At 38.5% G+C, this 24083-nt stretch overlaps 1 protein-coding gene across 1 annotated transcript in view; it reads right to left on the reverse strand.

The window, feature by feature from the left end:
* Positions 1 to 24083, reverse strand: part of scara5 (scavenger receptor class A, member 5 (putative)) — a 110116-nt gene that overhangs the window by 58766 nt on the left and 27267 nt on the right. The window contains exons 4-7 of the mRNA XM_005947969.3: positions 7257 to 7456; positions 6374 to 6552; positions 6165 to 6291; positions 5909 to 6077 (exon numbers count right to left, since the gene is read on the reverse strand). Of these exons, the coding sequence (XP_005948031.1) occupies positions 5909 to 6077; positions 6165 to 6291; positions 6374 to 6552; positions 7257 to 7456 (675 nt within the window). The remainder of the gene's footprint in view (positions 1 to 5908; positions 6078 to 6164; positions 6292 to 6373; positions 6553 to 7256; positions 7457 to 24083) is intronic.

Consider the following 24083-nt stretch of genomic DNA (forward strand, 5'->3'; position numbering starts at 1 on the left):
AATTTTAAATCATGCTTTTTATTTGTTTTTGTTTTTTAATGTCTCTGTAAAGCACTTTGAATCACCTTGTTGTTGAATTGTGCTATACAAATAAATTTGCCTTGCCTTACAGGATGTTGTAGCAAAGAACAGACAGATCTGTTTGCAGAAAGTGGCTGTATGGATGTAAGTGGATGGGATTATTTTATAAGAAGTGAGTCATGATGGAGGCTTAAGAGCCAAAGTGTTTCTACACAGTGTCTAGACTATTGCACAGTGATACTACACTGATATAGTACAAAATATATCTGAATTTACTACAAGTATGAATAATGAGCCTTCTCTATTTGTTCCCATGCTTGCTTTATGTTGAACATTAATTGAAGTAAACAAGGAATTTGATCTGGGAATTTCTTTCATCACACTTTTCATCAAGAATATGGAGCTTCATAAATTTTTGTATCATTCCTACTTTATCTGGAACATATGTTTAGTACACTGGCCTTGAAGGACAAAGTGAGAGTGAAAAAATTTGAAAAGGAAACAAGATCTTAATCCAAAACACAGGAAAAAACAAACAGATTTGGCTGACATTTTTTGTTGGACTGCTATTATGGCACCTTGCCACAAAGCTTATGTATTTATATAGATTAAAAAAAACCAAACAAAAAGACCCCCAACAACACCTAACCATTCAGATCCTGAGTATGTTTATCCAATGCTGGACAACATTTATTGGCATGCTGAGGAGAACTGTCAGGGTACTGGGTCTCCTGACCCAGCGTGTTAATTCTTTGTGATTTTTTTGTATTATTGCACTTGTGTGAGTTATTCTATGGTTTCTAGTTTTGATCCCTTGTCCTTCATGTTTCTCTGTGTCCCCTCTGTTCTGTGTAAGTCTGTGTCTGCATGTTTGAGTTTCCTTCTGTGGCTTTCGGTTCTTAGAGCCCTCTGTCTTATGGTTTACATCTCTGTGTTTCTTAGTTGCTGTCTCCACCATGTCAAGTTCGCGTCTCTGTGTCTTACTTCCTGTTTTACTTTGAAGGTCAGTGTCTTATGTGAATGTGTTCAGTTTGCGCTTCCTTGTCTCGTCAGTTCTGATTTCCCCCAGCTGTGCTCTCCTTCTGTGTCTCATTCCCCTCGTTACTTCCAAGTGTGTGTACTTCCCTGTGTTTCTCTGAGTCAGTGTCGTGTCGTTCCTCATGCTGTGTGGATCTCCCTGTGAGTTTAGTGTGTTATTCCCAAGTTTAGTTTACTTTGTATGCTTGTTTTTCTGTGACCAGCAAATAAAGCTGTGGTTTTGAGTTCACCCTCGAGTCTGTGAGTCCTGCATTTTGAGTCCTCATCTCCTGCCTGCCACAAAGCGTTTTATGACAAGAACAGTCTTTTGTAAGTAAATATTAATAATAATAAAAAAAAACTACAGACGCTATGTGGCCTAGAGTACCAGCACCTCAGAAAACAGTGAGTCACATTATTATGGCTTTTACAAATGACCTCTCATTTGGTGGTGTCCTTAAGCAATGAAATGTGGGGCTGCTCATGAATAGCAGCAACGATACACACACACATTAACAGAGTGAATTCAAATAGGTAACATGTGAAAACACACAAAGATACATGCACACTGCTGTCACAGTGAAAGATAGTTATGAAACCCGAGTAGACAACGCTTGCTTCATGCCAATTAAACACTGGCACGGCTGGAATACATGGTAACATACACAGAAACCGAGAGTGGAGAAAAGTTGTAATGACACAGCAAGAGGAGGGATTAGGAACAAAAACATGGAAAAAAAACGTGAAAAAACAAAAAAGAGAGGAAAGTGCCGCTGTTGAAGGGCACAGACAGGCTGTTATAAAGTTATGTCATTGCACCAATCTTAGAATATTTTCTTTATAATCCTGAGACATATGTTTACATTTTTGTTGTTTAGATCTCTTAAGGTGGAGACTCCACAGACCTATGAGCTCATACAGATTATGAAAAGATATTTAACACACAAGAGTGAAAAAAAAGTCAGACAGGTTTTAATGTGAACTTTAAGAAATTTTAGTTTTTCTTTTTTAAATCCTAAAACTGTAATTAAACACAGATAGCTCTGATCAAACAAGGTGTATTTGTATAACCATAAATGAATTATCTGTGAGAGAAATGTAACTCATTTAAATGTCAGTATGTTGTTTGATTGAAAGGCATGTGGTGATAAGCCCCAGTGACATTTTTTACAATTATTCTTATCAGATCAGGTTTAAATACTGAAACGCGTTCACAGAAAATAGTTTTTTTTAAGCTGATTGTGGAGTATGAAAGAATTATGCACTCAACACAATTACACACACTTTACTAATGAAAAAGTTACATGATGCAAACTGAAGGATTCAATATTTTTTTAAACGTAATGAATGAATATGAGAAGAAGAAAAAGAAAAACTTACCAGCCTGAGTTTTGCTACTTTATTTGGCAAAAACAAAAGAAAAAAATCTCTGACCTAACTGTTGGATTTAATGGCTGGAAAATGTGTGTGTACTGATGTTCCACTGACCTCTTTTTCTTACAAAATCAATTAAGATGGCAAAAATAAAACCAGAAATTTTGATCATATTTCCCATAAATGTCTCTTCCATCAGGTTCACCTTCACTGAACTCCAGACATTACACCTAGTTTGAAGGAACAATAATCAGAAGCTCCGCTGGTCAATGTTTTGAAATGTTACAAATGTTCTGTTGTTTCGTATGATTGAAATCAAAAGAGAATTAACACGAGAATATAGATTCCACATTTCCATATCCTTCGTACTTGAATCCACGAAGTAAATACTGAAAGTTCATTATTGAACTTGAAAATACCGTTTAACAAAAAAAGCATCTTCGTCTTTAGTTCCTTTTGTATCGTGTGGCAAATCTTGGGTTAGCTCAGATCAATCTTAAAGATCACATTAGATCAGATTATTGAATAAGAATGAGCTGTAGATTTACCACACACTGACAGCCTAACAAAAATTCTTAACTTATATTATTCAAACTGTAGAATTCGCTTCATTGTAGTGACGTTTGCTGGGGTTTGTTGGTTATCAAATCAGCCTTAGAGACTGTGTGGCTACAGCTAGACCTTCCCTACATTAGGTCAGACATTCTTACAGCAGAATTTTGCAGTTTTCTGTAAAGACATGAATTTAGTTTGAATAATTTTGCCATTATCACATTAAAATCCAAATTTCTACCATTGGGATACCTTTGGAATGAGGGGCCTGAGCTTTCTCTTTGGCTGGCAACCCATACCCTGAAGCACAGCCCGTTCTCACCCCCAAGGCGTAACATCCCGACGATTGGTCAAGTCCTGCGGCGTTCCTGAGGAACGCGAAAGGTGACCTTCCGCGTTCTTATGCTACGTGCCGAGTTATGGGTGAAATCCAGTACAATCACGGTCCTGAGGTAATACACGTTCCAGCCATGTATTCTAGCCCTAACCCCAACCTTGTCCCTAATGCTAACCATAACCTTATCCCTAGCCTTAACCATCACTATAATGACGTTAAACAGTGTTTTCCAAAGGATTTAAGTAAAATGAACGAACACGTGTAGATTGATTCCAAACGGTTTTCATGTTTCCTCGTTTTTCCGATCTCATCATTTAGGGACGTGTTAGATGCCTGGAAGCGCAATATGTTGACGAATTGTCACCTAGCATAAAATATTAGTTTTTGGGAGTGAGAACATGTTGTGAAGCAAGACCCCTGCAGCAAAGATTGGGTTAGGGTTGTAGGACATTACATCATATGAAATGTGGTTGTGAATGGTTACCTGTATTCAGTAGCAGATGACCTGTCTAGTGTATCCCATGATTCACTGTACATGGGATACTCATGGGACCCCCATGGCCCTCAACTGGACAAGCGGTTAAGAAAATGTATTTATGCATGTATGCATATATGTATTTATGCATGTATGTATTTATGTATGTATGTATGCATGAATGTATGTATGTATGTATGGATGGATGGATGGATGGAAGATTGCAAAACAGTTCACTAAGCAACTCGAGCTGCATTGCATCAGACACAATAACATGCCTCACGTCATTTACCAAACACAACCTCCCAGTTTGGCAAGCTATTTTGACCATGCTGTTTTGACCCTGATTGATGAACCAAACCATCCATTTGTAGGCTTTGATGGGATGTTTACTTGTCACTCCTCAATTTGTATATCGTATTGGAGTGATGAGCTCTGGTGCCTGGACACCGAACTCTAGCCGTAGACTTCTGCTGTAACGAAAGACTCATTTCAGATGTGACTTGTCTGGCTGAACTAACATATGGAAGCCATAATTAAAATCATCTGGTGTATTTACCCTTAGCAGGCAGATGTTACCGTAAGTTATACAGTTTTTGCATCAGTCATCAAAAAAAGTCTTGGAGCGATATTTTAAACAACTTCTCATGTTTCTGTTATTAATGCAACAAGTACCATGTGTAGCACGAAGATCACAGCAAGTCAGAGAAATTAAAGACAAATGAACTGAATAAGAAGAGAAGAGGAAAGAGATGAGAGCAAAAAGGAGGGTAAACATGGATAGAGATGTAAAACCTTTTTTGGCCGAGGTGACTGAGAGCTAACAACAAACAAATGGGGCTAAAGAGCTAAAACCAATGACAGAGCAGAGTGATTGAGTTTTCATTCTGTATGTAGAGTCTAAATTTAACCCACAATTGTTTCCAGGCTCAGGAGAAATGGCATCCCACCCACATGTGAAGCAGACACGAGATCATGGGTCTCATTCAGTTTCAGTTGTCATCAATCAGCTTGGGCTGTGTCCCCTGCCAGCATTACATCATGGCATACCTATTTTGATTTTAACAAGCCAGAGAAGTCATTTGGTGCACTGGCAGCGAGAGTCATACCACGTCGGGACTAATCAGTTCTGCACAAATTGGAGGAAGAACATTCAGAGCTGCTTAAAAGCCCTCGGCAATATTCCCACAATGTAAAATCATGTTTGCATGCTAGGGTCACTTGTGCTTAATCACACTACAAGCATCCACTGGCTCAGATGTGCTGTTGTTAAAGATCTTTTGGGGCATTAACAGCCTAATATACATATGAATGACTAGCCAGTTTAGCTTCCACTTCCACCATTTGACGCAAAATAATGTTGCGTGGGGGTTTAGGTAGGTAGGTAGAAGCCTGGGGATGCCAGTGTTAAGGTCCACCCAAAGGGATTAATTATACTATGATGTAAAGTTCTCATGTTCTTCCATGTTTTTAATGTATTCTCTTGATATATATGGTACATTTTATTTTGCAAAGGTCACACTGGCTGTACAGTACAATGCAAAAGCTCTAGGTTCTCAGAGGGATCTGACTGTTCACCTATACAGCCATAATGATAATAATGAAAAGCAAGCCGCAGTTACATGAAGAACAAGGAGTTTTGCAACAGATGGTGCAGCTTCTATAGAGCCACAGTCTCAATATAATGAAGTCATGGGGTATTACGTGATCACAGAAGACAATGTAGCAGAATAACTCTACAGAAGAGCTTTGGGAAGATGTTTAGCAAGTTCAGCAAATTCAGTAAGTGTACCAAGCCATTCTCGCTAATGCTTTTATGTTCTATGTTTTTACATTATTATGATGTGTCATATTTTAATTTCAGCACTTTGTGATTTTTATCTGTGAAAGGTACTATAAAATGCATTTTACTTACTTAGTTACTTACTAACTGAATCTATCAGCACATATTTCCAAAGAATTTAAACCAAATGACCTGTTTGAGTGTTGCGTGTCAGTTTAGAGGTCTTCTTTCAAGTTTTTAATAAAGTATTAATGTTTTCTCTATTCTCTATTAATGCTATACTCCAACTGTTCTTCTTCATTCCTATTCATATTTTGCTGATGAGAACAAACAACATCTTTTTGCTCACCTTCTAATATTGTGAGGTTCTTCAGAGCCATGGAGTGCTCCCAGTCCTTCAAACGGAGGTCCTCTGTGATTGTGTTCAGGATCTCCATCTCATTCCTCAACTGGGCCTCCGTGTGGACGTGGGTCACCCATAAACTGCTGGTGTCCTCTGTTATGTTGCTGATCTGGATCTGAATGTGGGACGTTTATGACTCAGTTTATGAAAAGTAGATCTGATGTAGAGGTAACTTTTGTGCAAGCTATTATGAACATCTAACCTGTAAGTCACGTATCTTCAAATGGTGAATACTGACATCGTTGCTGAAGGTGTGGTTGACAGCTCCCACTGTCCAGTTGACCTCGTCTAATTTTTCCCTCAGTTCACTCACATGACTCGAGGTTTCCCTAAAGTAAATCAGAATCCCACAGAAGTCCATTTGAATGTTATTAAATGCAGTAGACTACAAAAACTGTATTAAACGTGTACCTCAGCAGGACGTCATGATCACGAAGCCACGTGGATGCTCGGGCCACCTCCGAACTCAAGCTCGTCAGGTTCCGACCCGCGGAGCTACTTAGCAAGGACAACCTGTCATCCAACTGCACCAGGTAGCCTTCTGACTGTAGAGAGTGAGCCTGCATGCTCCTCAGCTCCACCTCCAAGCCCTGCAAGGAAAAGGACTCTGACTAATGGTAGTATTTCTATCATCAGCCTTTATTTTTCAACCTTAAACTTAAATTAATTAAGCATTGTTGGTTTGTTGCCCTACAATGCTCCCCCTTTGGCACTTCTCTTTTCACCAGCTAGCCAGTTTGCAGAAGCCCCTGACTGAGCCATGGCCTCAGAACAGTGGCCGTACCAATGCAACCCCACTAGCAGCTGAAGGTTGAGAAAGGGTTACAGTAGAGATTCTTAAAAGAACTCTGCAACACATCTGGTGTCAACATCAGAGGCATCAAAAAAGAAATGTTTTTGCTAAATCACTGTCTAGATAGATCAGATAGAGGAGATCCATAAGCAAAAAAAAGGTCAAGTACCACCAACTGTTGTGCCTACAGTGAACCCAATCAAGTGAGCTACAGATCCCAGGCCAGTCAGTTAAGCTCCTGCTAACAGCAGAGGTGTGGAATAGAAGAGCCCTAAAGAGTATTCTTAAAAACACTACAGGGTGGCTGGGCATCTGTTCTTTGGTCAAATGCGGGAGACGAGCTTGTCTCTAACGATCAAAGCACCAAAACACTCAATGATGCCTGGGGTGAACCATTTCTGAGTATTCCTGTTTAAATTGGGCCACCTTCATTAATCACACTTTCCTCTATAAACATTTAAGATACAATAAAATGGGGCATCCAGATATCTTGTGTTGTACCTTGATGAAGATCTCCAGCCTCTGCAGCCAGTTGCTGTGGTTCTGGAAGAGGTTTTCCAGTTTCCAGATGTTCTCCAGCAGGTCAGCTTGTTTGGACTCCTCTCCCAGGGTCTGCTGGAGCAGCTGGGAGCGCTCTGACATCCGGGTCGCATTCTCCGTCAGCACCTCCTGCCGCTGAGAAGACACCTGGGAGCGAGAGACTGGGGAGGGAAAGAGTGTGGAAGAGAGTCAGAGATTTGTTCTAAGTGTTGAAGCAACGATCCCTCAGCTAAAGCAAAAGTCCCCAAATCGAGTTTCATTTACTATCAATCACGGAGCTCGCCAGCACTGTAATGTAGAGCAGATGTTGAGTCAGGCGCCTGCTGTGATTCTGGTTGTCTATTTATGCTGAATGTATTGTTTGGTTAAGTCAAGACCTAAATAGTTTTACGAGTTTCTTTACTTGGAGTGCATATATAACATGACATTGTGGAAATTCTGCCTTCATTTTGAGTAATGCTGAAGTTGGCTTCTGCATGCCGGTATTTATCCAATGCTTGGAGTTTTGTTTCACAGGTATGATGCATTGACTTCCTATGATAAAAATTCCATTTCAAACATACTTCCCTCCTTCTTAACTGTCTACCTAGTGTTCTGACATCAACACCTACAAGGGTTATACAGTACAAAATTGAGGACGAGAGGACTTTTTTTTTGTCATTCTACATTAAATATAAAACCAAAGTGAATCCTTTCTATTAATGAATTTCAATTCTGGAGACATGGTTAAATCTAAACAGTGGCTGTTTAGCTGTAACATCGCATTTGATGATGGTTAAAGCGCAGAGGAAAATTTCTCGTCTTGCATTTTCTTGTTGCATAAAGGTCACTTCTCAAGCCTCACTCTCTTCTGTACCGTATCTAATGAGAAAAACCACCATGGTTTTATGTTATGTTGAAAGCATGCTGCATAGTAACAGCTCGATAGCCTGGCAGATATTTTGAAACCAGATCCTCAGCGCTGTGCCACGATGGCAACCTCTTCTCTGCAGGACCAGTGTGTGAAAAACCTTCAAAAGGAGAAAATGGACGAACTGAGGAAATGGGAGGAAGCAGATTATTCCCTTCACACATGTTCCTCGACACGCTAATGCCCCTAACAGCTCGATATCACACACTCTGAATATTCCCGTTACCACGAATTTAAGACAGCAGTGTGTTTCTGCATGTGTGGCTTCATGTTCCTGCATTGTGGCCAGGAATCAGCAGCATGACTTCAGGGAAAGAAAAGTGCTGCAAAGCCGCAGCACTGCAAACAAACCATCTGAATTTCATCTCATTATGTGTGTTAGGTTTATTCCTAATGACCTGAAAAACTAAATAAGCTGCAATCTGTCCACTACACAGGGTGCTTAATTGCTAAATGATGGTCTGTCAGCAGCAGCAGAACCTGACACTATGGAGCGTATCAGGAGTACTTCTACATGAAAACAAAGAAGGGAAAACATGAACAAGAAGCTGTAGGATAAGAAAAAGAAGAGGAGGTAAGAAAAAAAGTGATGAAAAATAGAGCAAAGGAAGAAGGAGAAGGATAATCGCACAGGCTAATCTTGTTTGCAGTTGTGCTTATTGTTTGGGACAGGTACCATGAGTAGAAATGCAAAGCTCAAGTTACACAGTTTGGTTCTCATGATCAGAAAAACGCTTGAATGATGACAGATGTAGAAGTCAGCCAGTTATGGTTCCCCATTTGAAAACACTGAGAATGTTAGAAGAAAAAAATGTTGGTGTATACACTACAAAGTTACTGTTTGTATCGTCTTAAAACTATTTTGAAAATGTAATCGTTATTATCTTTCAAAGACTATTTTAGACATCGGTCATCTTCACTCTTCTTCCCCTGCCTAAACTAAAAAGCAGTTTCAGACTGTGAAGAGTTTCTCTCTTAATGTTATATACACATCTTAATCTTATACAAGTCTGTACAAAGCCTGATATTTATATGTTATCTACTCTTGAGGTGAAGCTAAAAGCTTGAGGTAACACAGCTTCTCCGGTCACAGCTGGGAAGCTGGGAAATAACCCGTGTTAATAGGTCAGGTCAACAGAGTCGCTGATGTTTTTAAACCTTTTCTTTACAAGCTATCTGAGAACCTTGCATCACTTTACTGGATTTTTGACTTACTTTTATTTCTTGTTATGTTACTTTTAACTGTGTTTGGCTTTATTTGTCATATTTGCTTAAAGGACCAGAGGGAAAAGGAAGGAGGAAACAATTTATGGTTCTCCACTGACTTTGGTTTGCATGAAGGTGTCTCCTTGCCAATTCCATCTACTGGTAAAACAACTTAAAATTGCTTAAAAGCTGTAGTAAAGTGGGATTAACCACAACAGGATAACTGGAGGTTTTTTACATACTTCTAACTGAAAAACTGAGCATTTAAATGGACAGACAGAAACTTGAATATAGTCAAAAGAAAAAAAAAGATGTGAGGATGAAAGAAGAAGGGCAAAACTCATTATAACTACATCTGCAACAAGTACGTTGACACTGATGAAACAAATATATAAATGCCAGTTTCAGGCTGCTGTGTTTCTATAAATTATGCAAAATCATTTCAACAGTATGAAGCCTATAGAAGGATGTGGCATAAACTTAACATATTGACAAGGGCCTTGGTAGCTTGTACATAGTTTTCATTAGCTGTCAGCTAACTAAATGTAGGGTGCATAAATATTTCTTCTGACATAGCAACAGTTGCATGTTGAGACCAAATGTTTCTGCTCCACTGGGCAGCTTTCAGAGAATGAGGCGCTACAGTCTGTCAGTCACTGTTTACTTCATTCTATGCTGCTTGTGTACATGCCGAGTTTTGAAAGTGTTCTATAAATAAATATTATTATTGCAATTAAACATGATCTGCCAACACATGTTTTGCAGGACCTTGGATGTTGTCTTATGGTTTCAGGCATTATGATGTCACACAAAGAAGGTCCAGGGTTTGAGCTTGCATGTTCTCCCTGTGTGTATGTGGGTTCTCTCTACAGTGCTCATACGATCCAAAGGCATGCATGTTAGGTTAACTGGTGGTTTGGTCTGTGGTCTGTGATATGAGCACAAATGGGTGTCTGTCTCTGTGTGCTGACCCTATACAAGACTGGTGACCTGTCCAGATAATGCCACAGTGTTTTATGGCAGTTGGATGGGTATCTGTCTGACCTGTGGCCCTGTGTTGAGGGAATGGATCCTTCCATTAATGAGCTATGAAAAATATGGCATGAAGATTTCATCAACACCACTGGTTGAGATGCAGACCCAAACAGAGTTTTCACAGTGATATTACACATGGCTGTGGATATTTGGATTCACTGGTCCCTCAGACCTGTTGTCATGGATTTTCAGTCCAGTTTGTAATTTAGTATACCTCAGCGCTTTCTCCCCATTTCCCTTCATGAAGAATGGCTTTTAGAGAGCCATCCTTCCACTGAGACCATCGCTGATGAGGCTTCAGTGAGCAGTAAATGGATTAACTAAAGGTCCAGATGCATGTCTCAGGTCCTTTGTCAGGTGTTTTCTGTCTACCCTTATTAACCATGTGACTTTTAAATATTGCTCAGTTTTCTAGGATTGATATTTCCTTTTTATCCTCCACTTGTCCAGTTTTCTCAATTTTGTTGGAACACACTGCACACCATGCTGAGATATACCAAGTTCTCAGCTAATAGCTCTTTAGGAATGAACTTGTTGGTCTAAGTTTCTATCTGTCAAACTATGTTATCATTGATATTTTTCATAGATACAAATGAGGGGTTTTTGTTACAGGGTGCTAGAAACAAAGTGCCAAAGTTCTTCTGCTTAAAACAAATTCTCACAAAATTAAGCAGTAAATGTCCAAAAAAACAAGAAAAAAAGAAAGACATTAAGAAAACCTGGAGAACTATTGCTCAATACCGCTTGAAAAATTACAATAAAGTCTGGCTCCTTGGAAGTAAAATAGAAAGAAATGAAGGGTGTTTCAAGACTTTTGTATTTGTACATCTCTTTCAGTCATTAACCCCAATCATTAAGGTCCTCTCAGTTTTTAAGGTGTGCATTTGTGACTTCAGGCAAAGCTGATGAGAAATGGCTTGAAAGTTGAGACATACGCCTGACAAATCCATTTCAAAGCTCTTAAAGCTCAGCTCTGTAGGATGGGAAAGTCATCTTGTCTCTTTTCCAACCCCCTTCTATTCTTTGCTGTGTATTTCACACAAGAACACAAGCACACATACACACACACAGTGGCATGGCAGAAATATTCAAAACAGATTAGCCCCATATTCACAACTTCATGGTCTTTGAGTTCTTCTGTCGAGACACAGAGGAGGCAGACACTTGATCCATTCATGTATCAAATGCTGGGAGCACAGGCCAGCTCAACAGCTGGGCTTCTCTGTGTAATGTGGAAGAGTCCCACTTTGTCAGTATATATGAATGTGCAGATGATCTGAGGTATCATCTGCATTCAGCGAGGTCGGGAAGAACATTTACCAAGCAAACCACCCTGTTCTGAGCAAAAACTGTTTAGATGGTTCGTTAAAAAGAAACAACCAGCGTGAGGTTACAGATGTAACTGTTACCAGTAGAGTACGGCTGTGCAGGTGAACTGGTTTTAAACTCTTTCTCTTTATGTCACGGGTTATACATATGTGAATTTAGTACAGTGTACACATTCCCCTCCTGGCTTTTTACTTTAGGAAAAGATCATGGTCTGGATTAAAATGTCACAAACTGGGAATTATAGAACTGCCTTATTAATGCCATGACCTGGTGCATCCAGGTCCATAGCTAAAGGAGGCCTTGTACATAAATTTACTATACCAGAGGCTTTGAGCTTGGGACACCTCAAGCACCAGTTTAAGTGATGACAGGATTTTTGGTAACATTGGTGCACAACACAATCAATGTGGTAACCATAAACTAGGTTTCAAAATCCCTAAAAATGTTATTAGCCCTGATCCAGTGATGTACAGGTGCACTATGACATCCCATTTAATGTGCTTATAGGTGCAACAGATGATTTGAAAATAGGCATAAGATAAGATATAAGACTATACTGAGCGTTTATGGGCTCTAAAATATCAAAACCAAACAGATTTAGGGGCGTTCGGATTTTAACAAATTGGTCAAAAATGGAAGTGAAAATAAAAAAAATCAAAAAAAATCACTTGAAGTGGAAAGATTGTGTGTAATGCAGTTATGATTCATGCAAGTCTACAGTAGCACTTTCGTGTTAGTTATATCTATAAATACAAAAGCAGGGTGATCAGAGAGGACTAGGAACTTAAAGGCGAAGACAATACTGCATCACAACATTTGCTGCGTACCACTTACAGTGATGGTATGGACGATGATGGGTGTAAGATGTTGTGTTTGTCCTATAAAAAAAAGTATTGTACTTTTAGAAATAAGAGGCTGTGTTGATTTTGGGAATATCTGGCAACTTTGTTATTGCCTGTAACTTATGAGTCATATTACACGTAGATACCTTGGAGACCTAGTGGTAAGTTCTAAATGTTTGTACATGTACGTGAAAAACCTAAAGTATTTCCCTATGTACACAGGCACACACAGACAGACACACACACACACACACACACACACACGCGCGCGCGAACAAAGAAAATCGTTTGACATTGTTTGACAGCGAGGGGAGACAGAGTGAGGTCTATCAGAGTTACACTCCTGTGTGAGCAAAGCCAAAGCCAACATGTTGCCTTCATTTATCTCTTTATCTGCACCCTCTGTGTGTGTGTGTGCATACTTTTATAACATATATATGGTTACTCACCCTCCTTTTGGATACAAAATCCAACATCAACGTAATAGTTAGGTTTTGGCCAGTGGTGATTACGGTCAAGATAAGTCTGCAGGAAATGAATTTAAGTCAGTGCAATGTCCTGTGAAGTGATCGATCTGAGTTCTCGACCTTGGTAGCCTGAGAATCAGGCAAATCTGAGAGCTCATGTTTCCTTTGCTCTGGCAGAATCCATCTGGCTCTTCTCCTGTTGAAACATAGTTCGACCTGGCCTCGTTTTTGCCGAGCCAATCACAACTGTTTATCTGATATGGTTTGAATTTGATTTGATGGCTGACATCTCTGTATTCCATTTACAGTTTCCATCTCTCAGTCCTCATCAGTGTTTCAATGCTCTGATTGCTTATAGGTCTGTCCTGTGGCCTCGAAAGGTATTTTGATCTCTGATCATTTCCAATTCCGCTTTGAAATCTAAACTGAACAGTGAGGTTTCAAACTGGGAAGGCATTATTTGGATAGGGAAGATATTCTGGGATGTTGAGACAGACCTGCAAAGCCATCTTTGAAGTTACAGCTCAGGGTTTTCTGTGTGGAATGTGCTAAAATTACAGAAGTTGTATCTTGTGAAACATGCTTCAGTATGTCTGGTGTCAAACTACATCCACAGAATGTGCTGCTACAAAAGAACCAAAAGTTACTTTGGATCTAATAAAGCATTTGCACTGTTAATTTCTGCTTTTATGGTGTGTTTTTCTTTTATATGGGTGTGCGCCACTGACAACAGAGCCAGTGAATGAAGTGAAGCCTCCAAGCTACTTCCAGCAGGCAACTAAAGTTGGCGTGCATCACTATCTTAACGTAACTACATGCCCTCCTAATTTGGTGGTCTATTTTAGGCCTCATCACATAGGATTAGAGACAAATCAGCGGCCCATCAACAACTTTCAGTCACTAGAGAAAAATGTGTATTTCCTCACTGACTGGTGAGTGATTGTTGGCAGTTGCTACATGGCGAAAGAAGTTGTTTATAGTGTTCACCAGCTAGTGAAACTAGAAAAAGTACAACCCAAACTGGAAACGGAGACTGTTCACCTCCGAAGTAAAAGTTTTGTGTTATCACAGCAAGCCATCCTTTTGTAACTTTTACTCTGAAGGCTAACAGTCCCCATTTCACGTTTGTGTCAAACAAGTTTTTCTGTCATGTCACAATACTTGGTGTTTATAATTTGAAAGTTATAATTTTGTTCACATCATGTTTCATAAGCGCCTTTCTTTGATTATCATATATTTTGTTATTCACTTCAGTTAAAATCTAATTTCCTGATAGTTAAATTGAATTTAGTGTAATTGAATTAGTTTTACACAACATCGGTATGAACTTGCAGGAGGTCTGCATGTTTAATTTTATGTCCGTTCCTGCACATTAATGTGAAAGGCAAACAGTTTCTCATTAAACAGCCCCTCTGAGCTGCAGGTCTTTCATCATCCATTGCTCTGTTGTGTACAAGTCAAATGTCCTGCAGTGCTCTGTCTTCTGGCCTGCACCCATGGTTACTAATCTCCCTGTTTAGCTCTCTCACAGGCTTTTTAATAAAGTTGCTTAATACACAGGAAGTCTCTCTCACTCACTGTGTGTGTGTGTGTGTGTGTGTGTGTGTGTGTGTGTGTGTGTGTGTGTGTGTGTGTGTGTGTGTGTGTGTGTGTGTCAAAGAAATGAAAGCAGCTTCTTTTAAGGACCATTACAAACAGATTCAGTGAATGACTTCAATTATCCATTTTTTTGTACAAATTTGTAGAACATGGTGATATATTTCAGGGTGATTTGGAGAACAACATTAGCAATGATTCCTATTTCCAAATAGTCAAACAACTGAGTTTCAATAGTGCTTTTTTTGTTTCAGTTGTACACAGCGCACGGTTTTTACCACATTATTCTCAAAATACTGTGTCTTTATTGTCTAAAAGGTTTGTCTACAAATGTTATTTACAATTTCTTTGCTTCCAAAAAATTACAATTTTCCAAAATATTAAATCTGTATATTTGTTCTTAACTTTTTGAGCAAAATAATATATATTCTAGTAAAACTATTACTTTCTCTCACTTCTTCCACATTCTGATGGTCCCGTTTGAACTTCGGCAGGTATTCTTGACCATACATGCCTAAATGTATTTACTTGCTGCCATCTGATAGGCTGATTTATATATTTACATCAATGAGCAGTTGAACAGGTATATCTAATGAAGTAGCCAGTGCGTATACATTGTGTACTATTTGGCCCTTGATCCTATATTCCAGCTTCTTTCTGGCCTGGAAAATCCAGCAACAATCATCCATAAAAATAAACATACTCAATGTTTGGATGCAGTTTGGTAATGAATGCCAGCACACAGACATGCAAACACACACACGCACACATGCATATGCACACACACACACGAGTAAACAAGGTAGATGAAGTTGTCAGACAAGCAATAATTTTTTTCTTATACCAGAGTTCATTGTTCTTTCTGTACTGTTTATCTTTCTTTGCAGCTGCAATATGTCATGTCAATTATTTTATAGCCCCAGAATCAGTTTGAGTTGCTTTCTGGAGGCTGTTTGATATACAAAGATGGTTGTAGTTGCAGTGCATATGAAGCTAAGTATACAAAGACCACACCAACTTCTACTGTTCCTAGTTAGTGTGCTCTCTGTATACACTACATTGGTCAGTCTGGGATCATGTGTGTGGCATTGAATACGCAGGTTCTGAGTTTTCTGTTCAAACTTCTCATCACAAGTGTGATTTTTGTTGCCCACAGAAAAAAAGTAGGAATGTAAATATAATCTCTATGATGATACCCGTCCACCTATTCATTATGCAGACCTATGCTTCACTATAAATAAACTCCTACACTGCAATTTATGGTATAACCCCTCAAAGCAAAAGTTTGAAGCTCACAAGGTTTTCATCAGTGGACCTCCATGAAGGAGTCAGACATGGCAGATAGAGTTGTGACAAAAACTTCTGAGCCTCCACTTGTCTGCTCCTTCTGTGATGGTGACCTTTCCATCTCCATACAGACTTTCATTTTAAGGAAAGTCATCTGATCAGTCACCGATGTGGAGGTGGTGTTGTCTTGACATTAACCAGAGCACTGTGTTTGAATCATATCAGGGCTCACCAGCTATCCAACCCAAATACAGCAACACTGAAGGGCCAGAACAACCAGTTCCAGCAGGTTGAGGCTGGAACTGGTTTATTCATTCAAAAAATCAAAACAGAACTGAGAAAACAGTTTAGCTATTGAGACATTTAAGCTGGCAGAGATGCAAATTTTCTTTAAAAAAGATTAATCAAATATTGACACAATTTTTCAGTAGACAACTTAAACTAATTCAACATTCACAGACCATATAATGTAGCTCTAAAACAGAAATTGAATTTGGTGCAGATTTCATAATTGACCAACCAGCAATGAAAGTGATCTGACCTGTGAGACAGATGAAAAATAGCAAACTGGAGAACCATTAAAACAGCTGTTTCTCACCTAAAAATAGGCGATTTTCAGTGTGTCTAAAACACAAACTCAGACGTTATTGTATAACACTGTTTTTCACATGTGTTAAAAACTAAAAAAGACCGGCCAGTAGTCAGACAAGAACTGACCAACATCCTTCTTGACTTTGAAGGGATGCCAACGCAGGAAAGAGGGAAGGAAATAAAGAAGAAAGAGTCTTTTACTGACCTGCAGACCTGAAAGCCTTCCAGCAGTGAATGAGAATGAAATTACAGGATCTTAAAATCCGAAAGTGAACAACCTGCCTTCCTTAAGCTCACATCAAAAAGACAGACATTACTTTATTTGAAGAGGAAGAAAAACAAAAGCTTAGTTACTGCTTTGATGAAACTGGAGTGTGATAAAGATTAAAATAGACAGCTCTTTTTTTTTTTTTTAAACAATTGCAGAGAATCAGAATAAAATAAACAGAAAGAAAAAAGGAAACTAAAATTACTATCACTACATATAAGATCTACTGGCAAATTTGAGTAAAAACAGTTGATCTTTGACTCTTTGGATATAAAATGTTATTACTATCCTGAATTTGTGACATAGTTTTGTATAAATTCTTGATGCATGACCAAAAACGTGATTGTTAATTAAATTCACAGCCCAGCTAAACCAGAAACCCCTTCAAGAAATTCTTCCCAGGCATTTCTTTTTCACAAACTGACTCGTTTACTGTGCTCAAACTCAGTGAGGTCTTTAGAACCACCCACTCTTTTAAAAATGTTTTTAAAGGCAGACTGCATGACTAGATTTTAAACACTCTGTTACTATGAAACTTAAAACACCCGGCTTCAAAAAGGTGTGGTCAATACTTTTGTCCAAATAGTGTAGGTCTAACTATATCTGTGTGTAGTTTGGTGCTGCAGTAGTGACAGAAGGAAACTCCACCCATTCCTTTTTAACAGTATACATGAGTTTGGTTCATGGACGTAGCAAATCTCAAGCCTTCTTTCTACCCAGCCATCTCTCTGATTAAGAGACAATCTCCCCAGTGTGTTTTAGGTCTGCCTGGAAGTTTCTTATATACCCAAAAGATCTCACCGAGCAGACATCCAGGAGGCATCATGTTAAGTTTCCCAAAAAAAGCTCAGTTGGCTCTTTTTTATTTTAAAAAGTAGAGGTTTTAGTCAGACTCTCCCAAATGCCTGAGATCCTCAACCTGTCTTTGAAGGTGGTCAAAGTCACCCTTTGGAGGAAGCTTTTTTGTTGCTTAAGTTTCATTCTTATAGTCACTATTCACAGATAATTGCCATAGATCAAGGTAGCATAGATTGATCAAAAAAATAAAGTCAATTTCACCCTCAGCTTTCTTCACCACAAAAGACCACAAAATCTGCAAAACTGTATTCATCTGCCAGTCTCCTGCTTCACTCATGACCTGAGATACTTGAACTTCATATAGTTAAGGGTGGAGTAAGGACTCCACCCTTAACTATATGAGAACCAAAGCCACAGATTTGTAAGTGCTAATTGATTTCTTAGGTACGTCACTCTCCTGCAAACTGCTCAAGGCCAAGCTGGAAGTCGCCAACAGAACCCGCCCACCCTCTGCCTCTTAGCTGTTCGTAAAAGTTCTGTCCATAAAAATGATGAACAGAATCTGTAAAGAAACTCAAACCTACATATACATCTAGTAGATTACTTCATATAAATTTTAGACCTTAGCATCACAGTTGAGAATTCAATCATTTATATTACTACAGTGGCCACCTCAAGGAGATTTATATTGTAAGGTAAATACTGTGGGATTAAGTAAATTATTTTATTGCTACACTATATCCTGCATCATTAATAATATAATCTATAGCATTGATACTGCATTAAGATGTTCATTAAAACCTGCTGGCCTCACATTAACCTTTTATTACAGGTGCAGCCATAATAATCGTACACAGACATTGCATTTTGTGCTTATTAAAGAGTTGAAGTTCAGTCAATTAAGGAAAGGTCATATCATTCGGCGCGATGTCCGGACGATCTATTGTGTAAGTGACTTGGAGCTACAGAAGGTTAAAACTGCATACACGCCTACAAAACACATATAATACATACAATCTAGAAACAGGCCTGAGCAAAGGCCTGAATGTATTCAGCAACCTGTTGCATTTGAGTTTGCTTAGTAACAGGTGACAGAAGATGTGTCAGAGAGGAGGACAAGTCCACGGGGGCCTTCAGGGCCTGAAGTCATCGCCATATTTGGAAAAGATGCTAGAAAGAGGAACTTCTGTGTCTGCCTTTAGCTCTAAAAATTGATCATTTTCTGTAAACGATGCAAATAATGTTCTCAAGATGCAAATAATGTTCTTATAACGCGTGAAGGGGCGTTAACCCTGACATTATAAAAAGCCATTGTCTGTGTATTTTGGGCGAAGAAGTCCGCTGATGTGATGCTGTGTGCTTCTTCCCACGCGTGTGTTCTTAATAAACTCTTCATCTGATTGCACTCTACTGGGCCTCCATTGGTTTGTTTTTGTGCCACATTTTTGAATTTGGGACAATACCTTAAAATAATACAGACAAAACCCCAACTATCAACTGACCCCTTTGAGTAAGCATTTGGCAACACTGGGAAGGAGAGACTCAGCCAGAACCAGGCTGTGGGAGGGGCAGCGATCTGTCGTGACCGGTTAGGGGTGGAAGACGGGACAAAAACACTCGGGAACAATGCTTTTTGTCCTTTCTTCCTTCCATCATTCCCAGAAGGAGATATTAGGCTTCATCTGTCACAGCATACAAAATACATCAGTTTACAAATAAACCAAATGTCTATAGAAGTGAAACATTGCTACATTGATTTATTTATTCACAGAATTTATTATACAGCAAAATGTCCCAGATTTCATTATTCATGTTTCTCAATGTGAAGATTTGCTGGCTTTATTTTTTTTTAAATGAAGTTTTAATTTATGGTTCATAATTTTGAGGTTTGGACTGGTGATTTAACAAAACACTGAAGGTGTTTCTTTAGGCTCTGGGTACTTGTAATGGCAATTTCTTACTATGTAAATAATTATTAAAGAAGTTAAAATGAGTTCAGCCTCAAATGTTCATCAATACATCAGCTACAATAAACACAGAAAATTACTGCTGCTGGAAATGGTGCAGATGAAACAAACAAAAAGTAAAAGAAAAGCATTAAAACATTTTAATTTGAATAAAAATGTAGGTAAAAGCAGCTTGAGTTCCAATGAGGAGAAATACAACAGAGCCAAACATTACACTGAAACGCTGGAATGACACATTAAAATATAAAATATGTGGGAACGTCACAGTAAATTCATCATGTTTCACTGTGTTTATGTTTCTTGCTCAAACCTTTATCACGGGGTTGAATCTGAATCAGATTTTCAGTCAGCCACGGTCGGTCGCCATGAATAAATAATTCCACCGCATACTGGACAACACAGTACACAAACCACATCCCACACCAGACACAACACTAACAGGTCCAAAGAGTTCAGCTGCAGGGAAGAAATGGCCTTTGATTGTTTACTGGGCACTATGTTGTTCTTTTTCAGCATACAGCATATCCGACTTTAAACAGAGTTTAAAGCCATGTTATCGTAAATCAAATGAATATATTAACTGCAGAAATGAGGCCATACTTAACATCTCTTTGGTCATTGTTTTGGTTTTAGGACCAGAAATGCACAAATGCACTTTATGGTATATTACCAACCTTGTTTTCAGCAGCAGACAATTCTTTAGCTCAAAAGCTCCTTAAAGGAGAAAACAAAGAGCAACTGATTTTCTGACCATTGGTCAAAATACAAAAACAAAACAGACCACAGAGTTAACATAACTGCAAGTTTTTGTTATTTTGGTTCTTTTTCTTTTAAAGGTACACAAACAGCTTTTGCTCTCATTTATTTATTGATTATTTCAACACTGTGTAATCGCTAAGATCGGGTTGGTGGAAAACCTGCTGCAAGGGACACTGGTCTATGAGAGCAAATGGAAATAAAGCTTTAAAAGTTTGGCTTACTGGTAACATAAACTGATGAAAAAGAAAATAACTATCAACAAAGTAATCTCCTTCGACAGAAACAGCAGAGGAATTAAACACGGCAGACAAAGAAGGCAAGTTTTATAGGAACTGTTTTGCTTGTTTTAGAAAACCACTTATGTCATACAGGCTGTCAGTGAATTCTTGTCATCTAATTTTCAATTAACAAGTGTCACGTTTAATTTTGAAATGGATAAAGTTACAAATATATATATTATGGTTGAAATTATATAATTAGGTGCAAAGACATGATATTAGATCCATAGATCCTTTCATGCCTGCAGCTTTAATAGGTAGGACTTAGTTCTGCCATACTGCTGATAAGTAAACCATATTGTAAAATCACAGGTTTACAATAGATGGAATAAAAATATATATGCTTAAAACATGCCTTTTAACTTTGTTTATTAAATCAGACAAATCTTTAAACAAGAGCTTAAAAGTGGGAGATGCGACCAATGAATGTCTAATTTTGTGGGATTTTTGTTATTTATTTTGATATGCACCAACAATGTCTCTGGTCTCTGCAGTTGTGTTGAAGTGTCTCTCTGGGGGAGATTCTGTGTGGAAATCAGCCAGCTGTAACTCAGCTGCAGGAATGTCCAAATGAAGTGACAGCGGTGGAGTTTGTTTGATTTCTAAGCGTGGGCCCTGTCTGATGTGGCAAACATCAAAGTGAAGCTCTTGCTGTGAAAGGCCAAATGACTTAATGGATGTGTGTCTGTGAGTGCGCGTACAAAGGAAGTACCTGTTTTTGCCTCCTGAATGGATTAAATGAGTTATTATTAAAAAAAAAGAAAAATCTTAAAAACCTTTTGATTAATAATACAATGCAACACTGTGGCCTTCTTCTGCTGTAACCAGACTGCTTTAAAGTTCAACATTTTGTATGCTCAGAAATGCTCTTCTGTGTACATTGGTTATAAGTGGTTATTTGAGCTACTATTGGTTTCCTATCAGCTTAAAGAAGTCTGGAGATTTTCTTCTGACCTCTGCCATTAACAAGGCATCACGGGATGTTTTCCCTTTTTCCAATCCTTGTCTGTAAACCTAAGAGACAGTTGTTTCAGAAAATCCCAATAAATCATTGCATTCTGAAATACTCAGAACAGCCTGCCTGGCGCAGTATTTAAATGTACTTAAATTACCTGTCTTCCCCACTCTGCAAGCCTAATCGCACTGGGTTGCTGCCATATGATTGGCTAATTATATAGTTACATTGATGAGCAATTGAACAGGCCTACCTGACAAAGTGGATTAAAAGCTGAAAACCACACCGCTTTTTTTGAGTCTACATAAAATGTCCAATGATGAACAGTACAGATAAATCCAGGGCTGTTGGTGGATAGGCCTTCATCAGCGTGGTGCCACCTAAACCATACTGTATACACGTTTTTATCCAAAAAATTGTTTATTAAAATTGTGCTGTTATCTTCCAGTAACTCCACATGCCATGCTGACATTGTGAGTTTACTGCCCCACCCTGCATTTGTTGTGAATTTGTAACTATATTAGGTGGCTTAATTAATTATAGTAACTTTTTCTCAGTTTAAAATGCCAAAAAATTTTCACAATGCTTTGAAGGTCTGACACATTTCAAGTGCTATTTCTTAAAAATGACAAACCAAGTTCTGAAATCTGCTTTGCGATTAATCATATTCCCCATTAGTCGCACAGCTGACAGGGATTATTGATATTTTATTGGTGTCCTTCCTTTCTGAGTAGTTTACCACTAAGTTGACTGTGGTTTGTGCTGCAAGAACTGTTTCCTCATCTCAGTTCTTCTGGTTTACATCTGCCAAAAAATGTACGTAACTGAAGCATATATGCAAACAAAGCAGTAAAAATACTTCATTTCATGGGCAATTGCTTTGATTCTAAATACAAATGTGAAAAAAGCTTAATGCTATTTTCCAGAAAGCTGCACAAACAGACTTAATGTCTAAATACTAAATGTTTGGCAGTAAACAGTTTAGAACAAAGGAAACGTAAGACACACTGAAACACAAAGTGGGAGGTATGATAACCAAACAACAACACATTTCAAGCATTTCTGTGGTCAACATTAGAGTTGTTTGTTAGAGAGACAGGTTTGAGTGTGGTTTGAGTGCAGTTTATCAACATACTCTTGCCAACAGATCAGTGTTATTTTTCTGATCAACATGGTGTTACATGAATGAAGAAAAGTCCTAACAGCATGCAAACTAGGTAAGACAGATATCATCCAATCAGGGCAAGCAAGGCAGGCAGTGCTTGCCTAGTGAAATCTAAAAAAAGAAATCATAAAACATGCCAAAGTGACTCCAAAAAAGGAGTCACTTTTGATCCCACACAGCATTGTCATAAAGCTTATAGCTTACTGCCATATTGTGGCCCCAGTTGACTATTGCCTCAGGAAGCAGGATCAATTTTGCTTCACTGAAATCTGTACAGGGCCTACCTTTTAGGAGGATGTATATCCAGTTAACAATAACTCAAGTTTGAGTTGAAACTGAGAGGTTACTATTCTTTTTTTGGTTTTCTGGTTGTTCACGCACATTGTGATAGACCTCTGCTCTTTGACATGTGACTGATAGAAGACCAGGGTGTTGGGAAAACAACTTGGAACAAGTGTATAGTTATTTTTTCCCTCTTGCATTAGCTTGTAACTTAGCACTTAGCACTTAACCCCCTAATCATAATATAGTCAGTTCCAGCTCCAGTGAAGCCCCATTGGTTTACATCATGGTGGCTAAATCCACCTTTTCCATATAGTCTCTGGTTATAACAAACTAACATCAAATTTTGTGGATTGCAACTTTAAAGACATTGCTATCTACTTGCTTTTGCTCACTTTTCCATCCTTTGTTTAAAACTTTAGTTCCAAGCTATCGCCCAACCAAACACAGTGGAAACTAATAACTACTCAGTTTTTGGGTGCCAGCTCTCATAACTGTACAAAGTGTGCCTCTTTGGACATCAGCTCCAGCACGCATTTAGACAGATCAAACCCATGCAGTGTGTTTGTTTATGAGCATAAAACTATTTGGAATCTGTTGCTGCTTAATTAGTCTGCCAGTAAAACAGAAAAAAGACACGTAGAAGACTAATTTGGACGCCTGCTATTGTACTCTGAAATCCCTGAAGCTTTATCCCCCCCTCCCACTGCAGCAGATTTATAAAATCCCTATAGCTGTTTATGGAGACAAGCAGGAGTGAGGCATGGTGTTTTTATTTGTGTTGGAGTCACTTACACACTGCGGTGTTTCATTTTATTGCATCTCTCGACCTTGTTTATCTGAACTGTAAACATGTAAAGTTCTACATGTTTACAAGGAGAGATTGTCATCTGGACATGACATCTGGACATTTCTAAAAGATAAAAACAGTAAGGCCTGAACAACTAATCATTAAAAAAGATGATTTTTAAAGATTTTCTGTGTAGTTAATGGAAATGTTAATGGAAACCGAATACAATGATTTGCAAATATCAAACCCATATTTTACATACA

The sequence above is a fragment of the Haplochromis burtoni genome, unplaced genomic scaffold, assembly GCF_018398535.1.
Source record: "Haplochromis burtoni strain Fernald_Lab_line unplaced genomic scaffold, NCSU_Asbu1 Contig_567, whole genome shotgun sequence".
NCBI lineage: Eukaryota > Metazoa > Chordata > Actinopteri > Cichliformes > Cichlidae > Haplochromis > Haplochromis burtoni.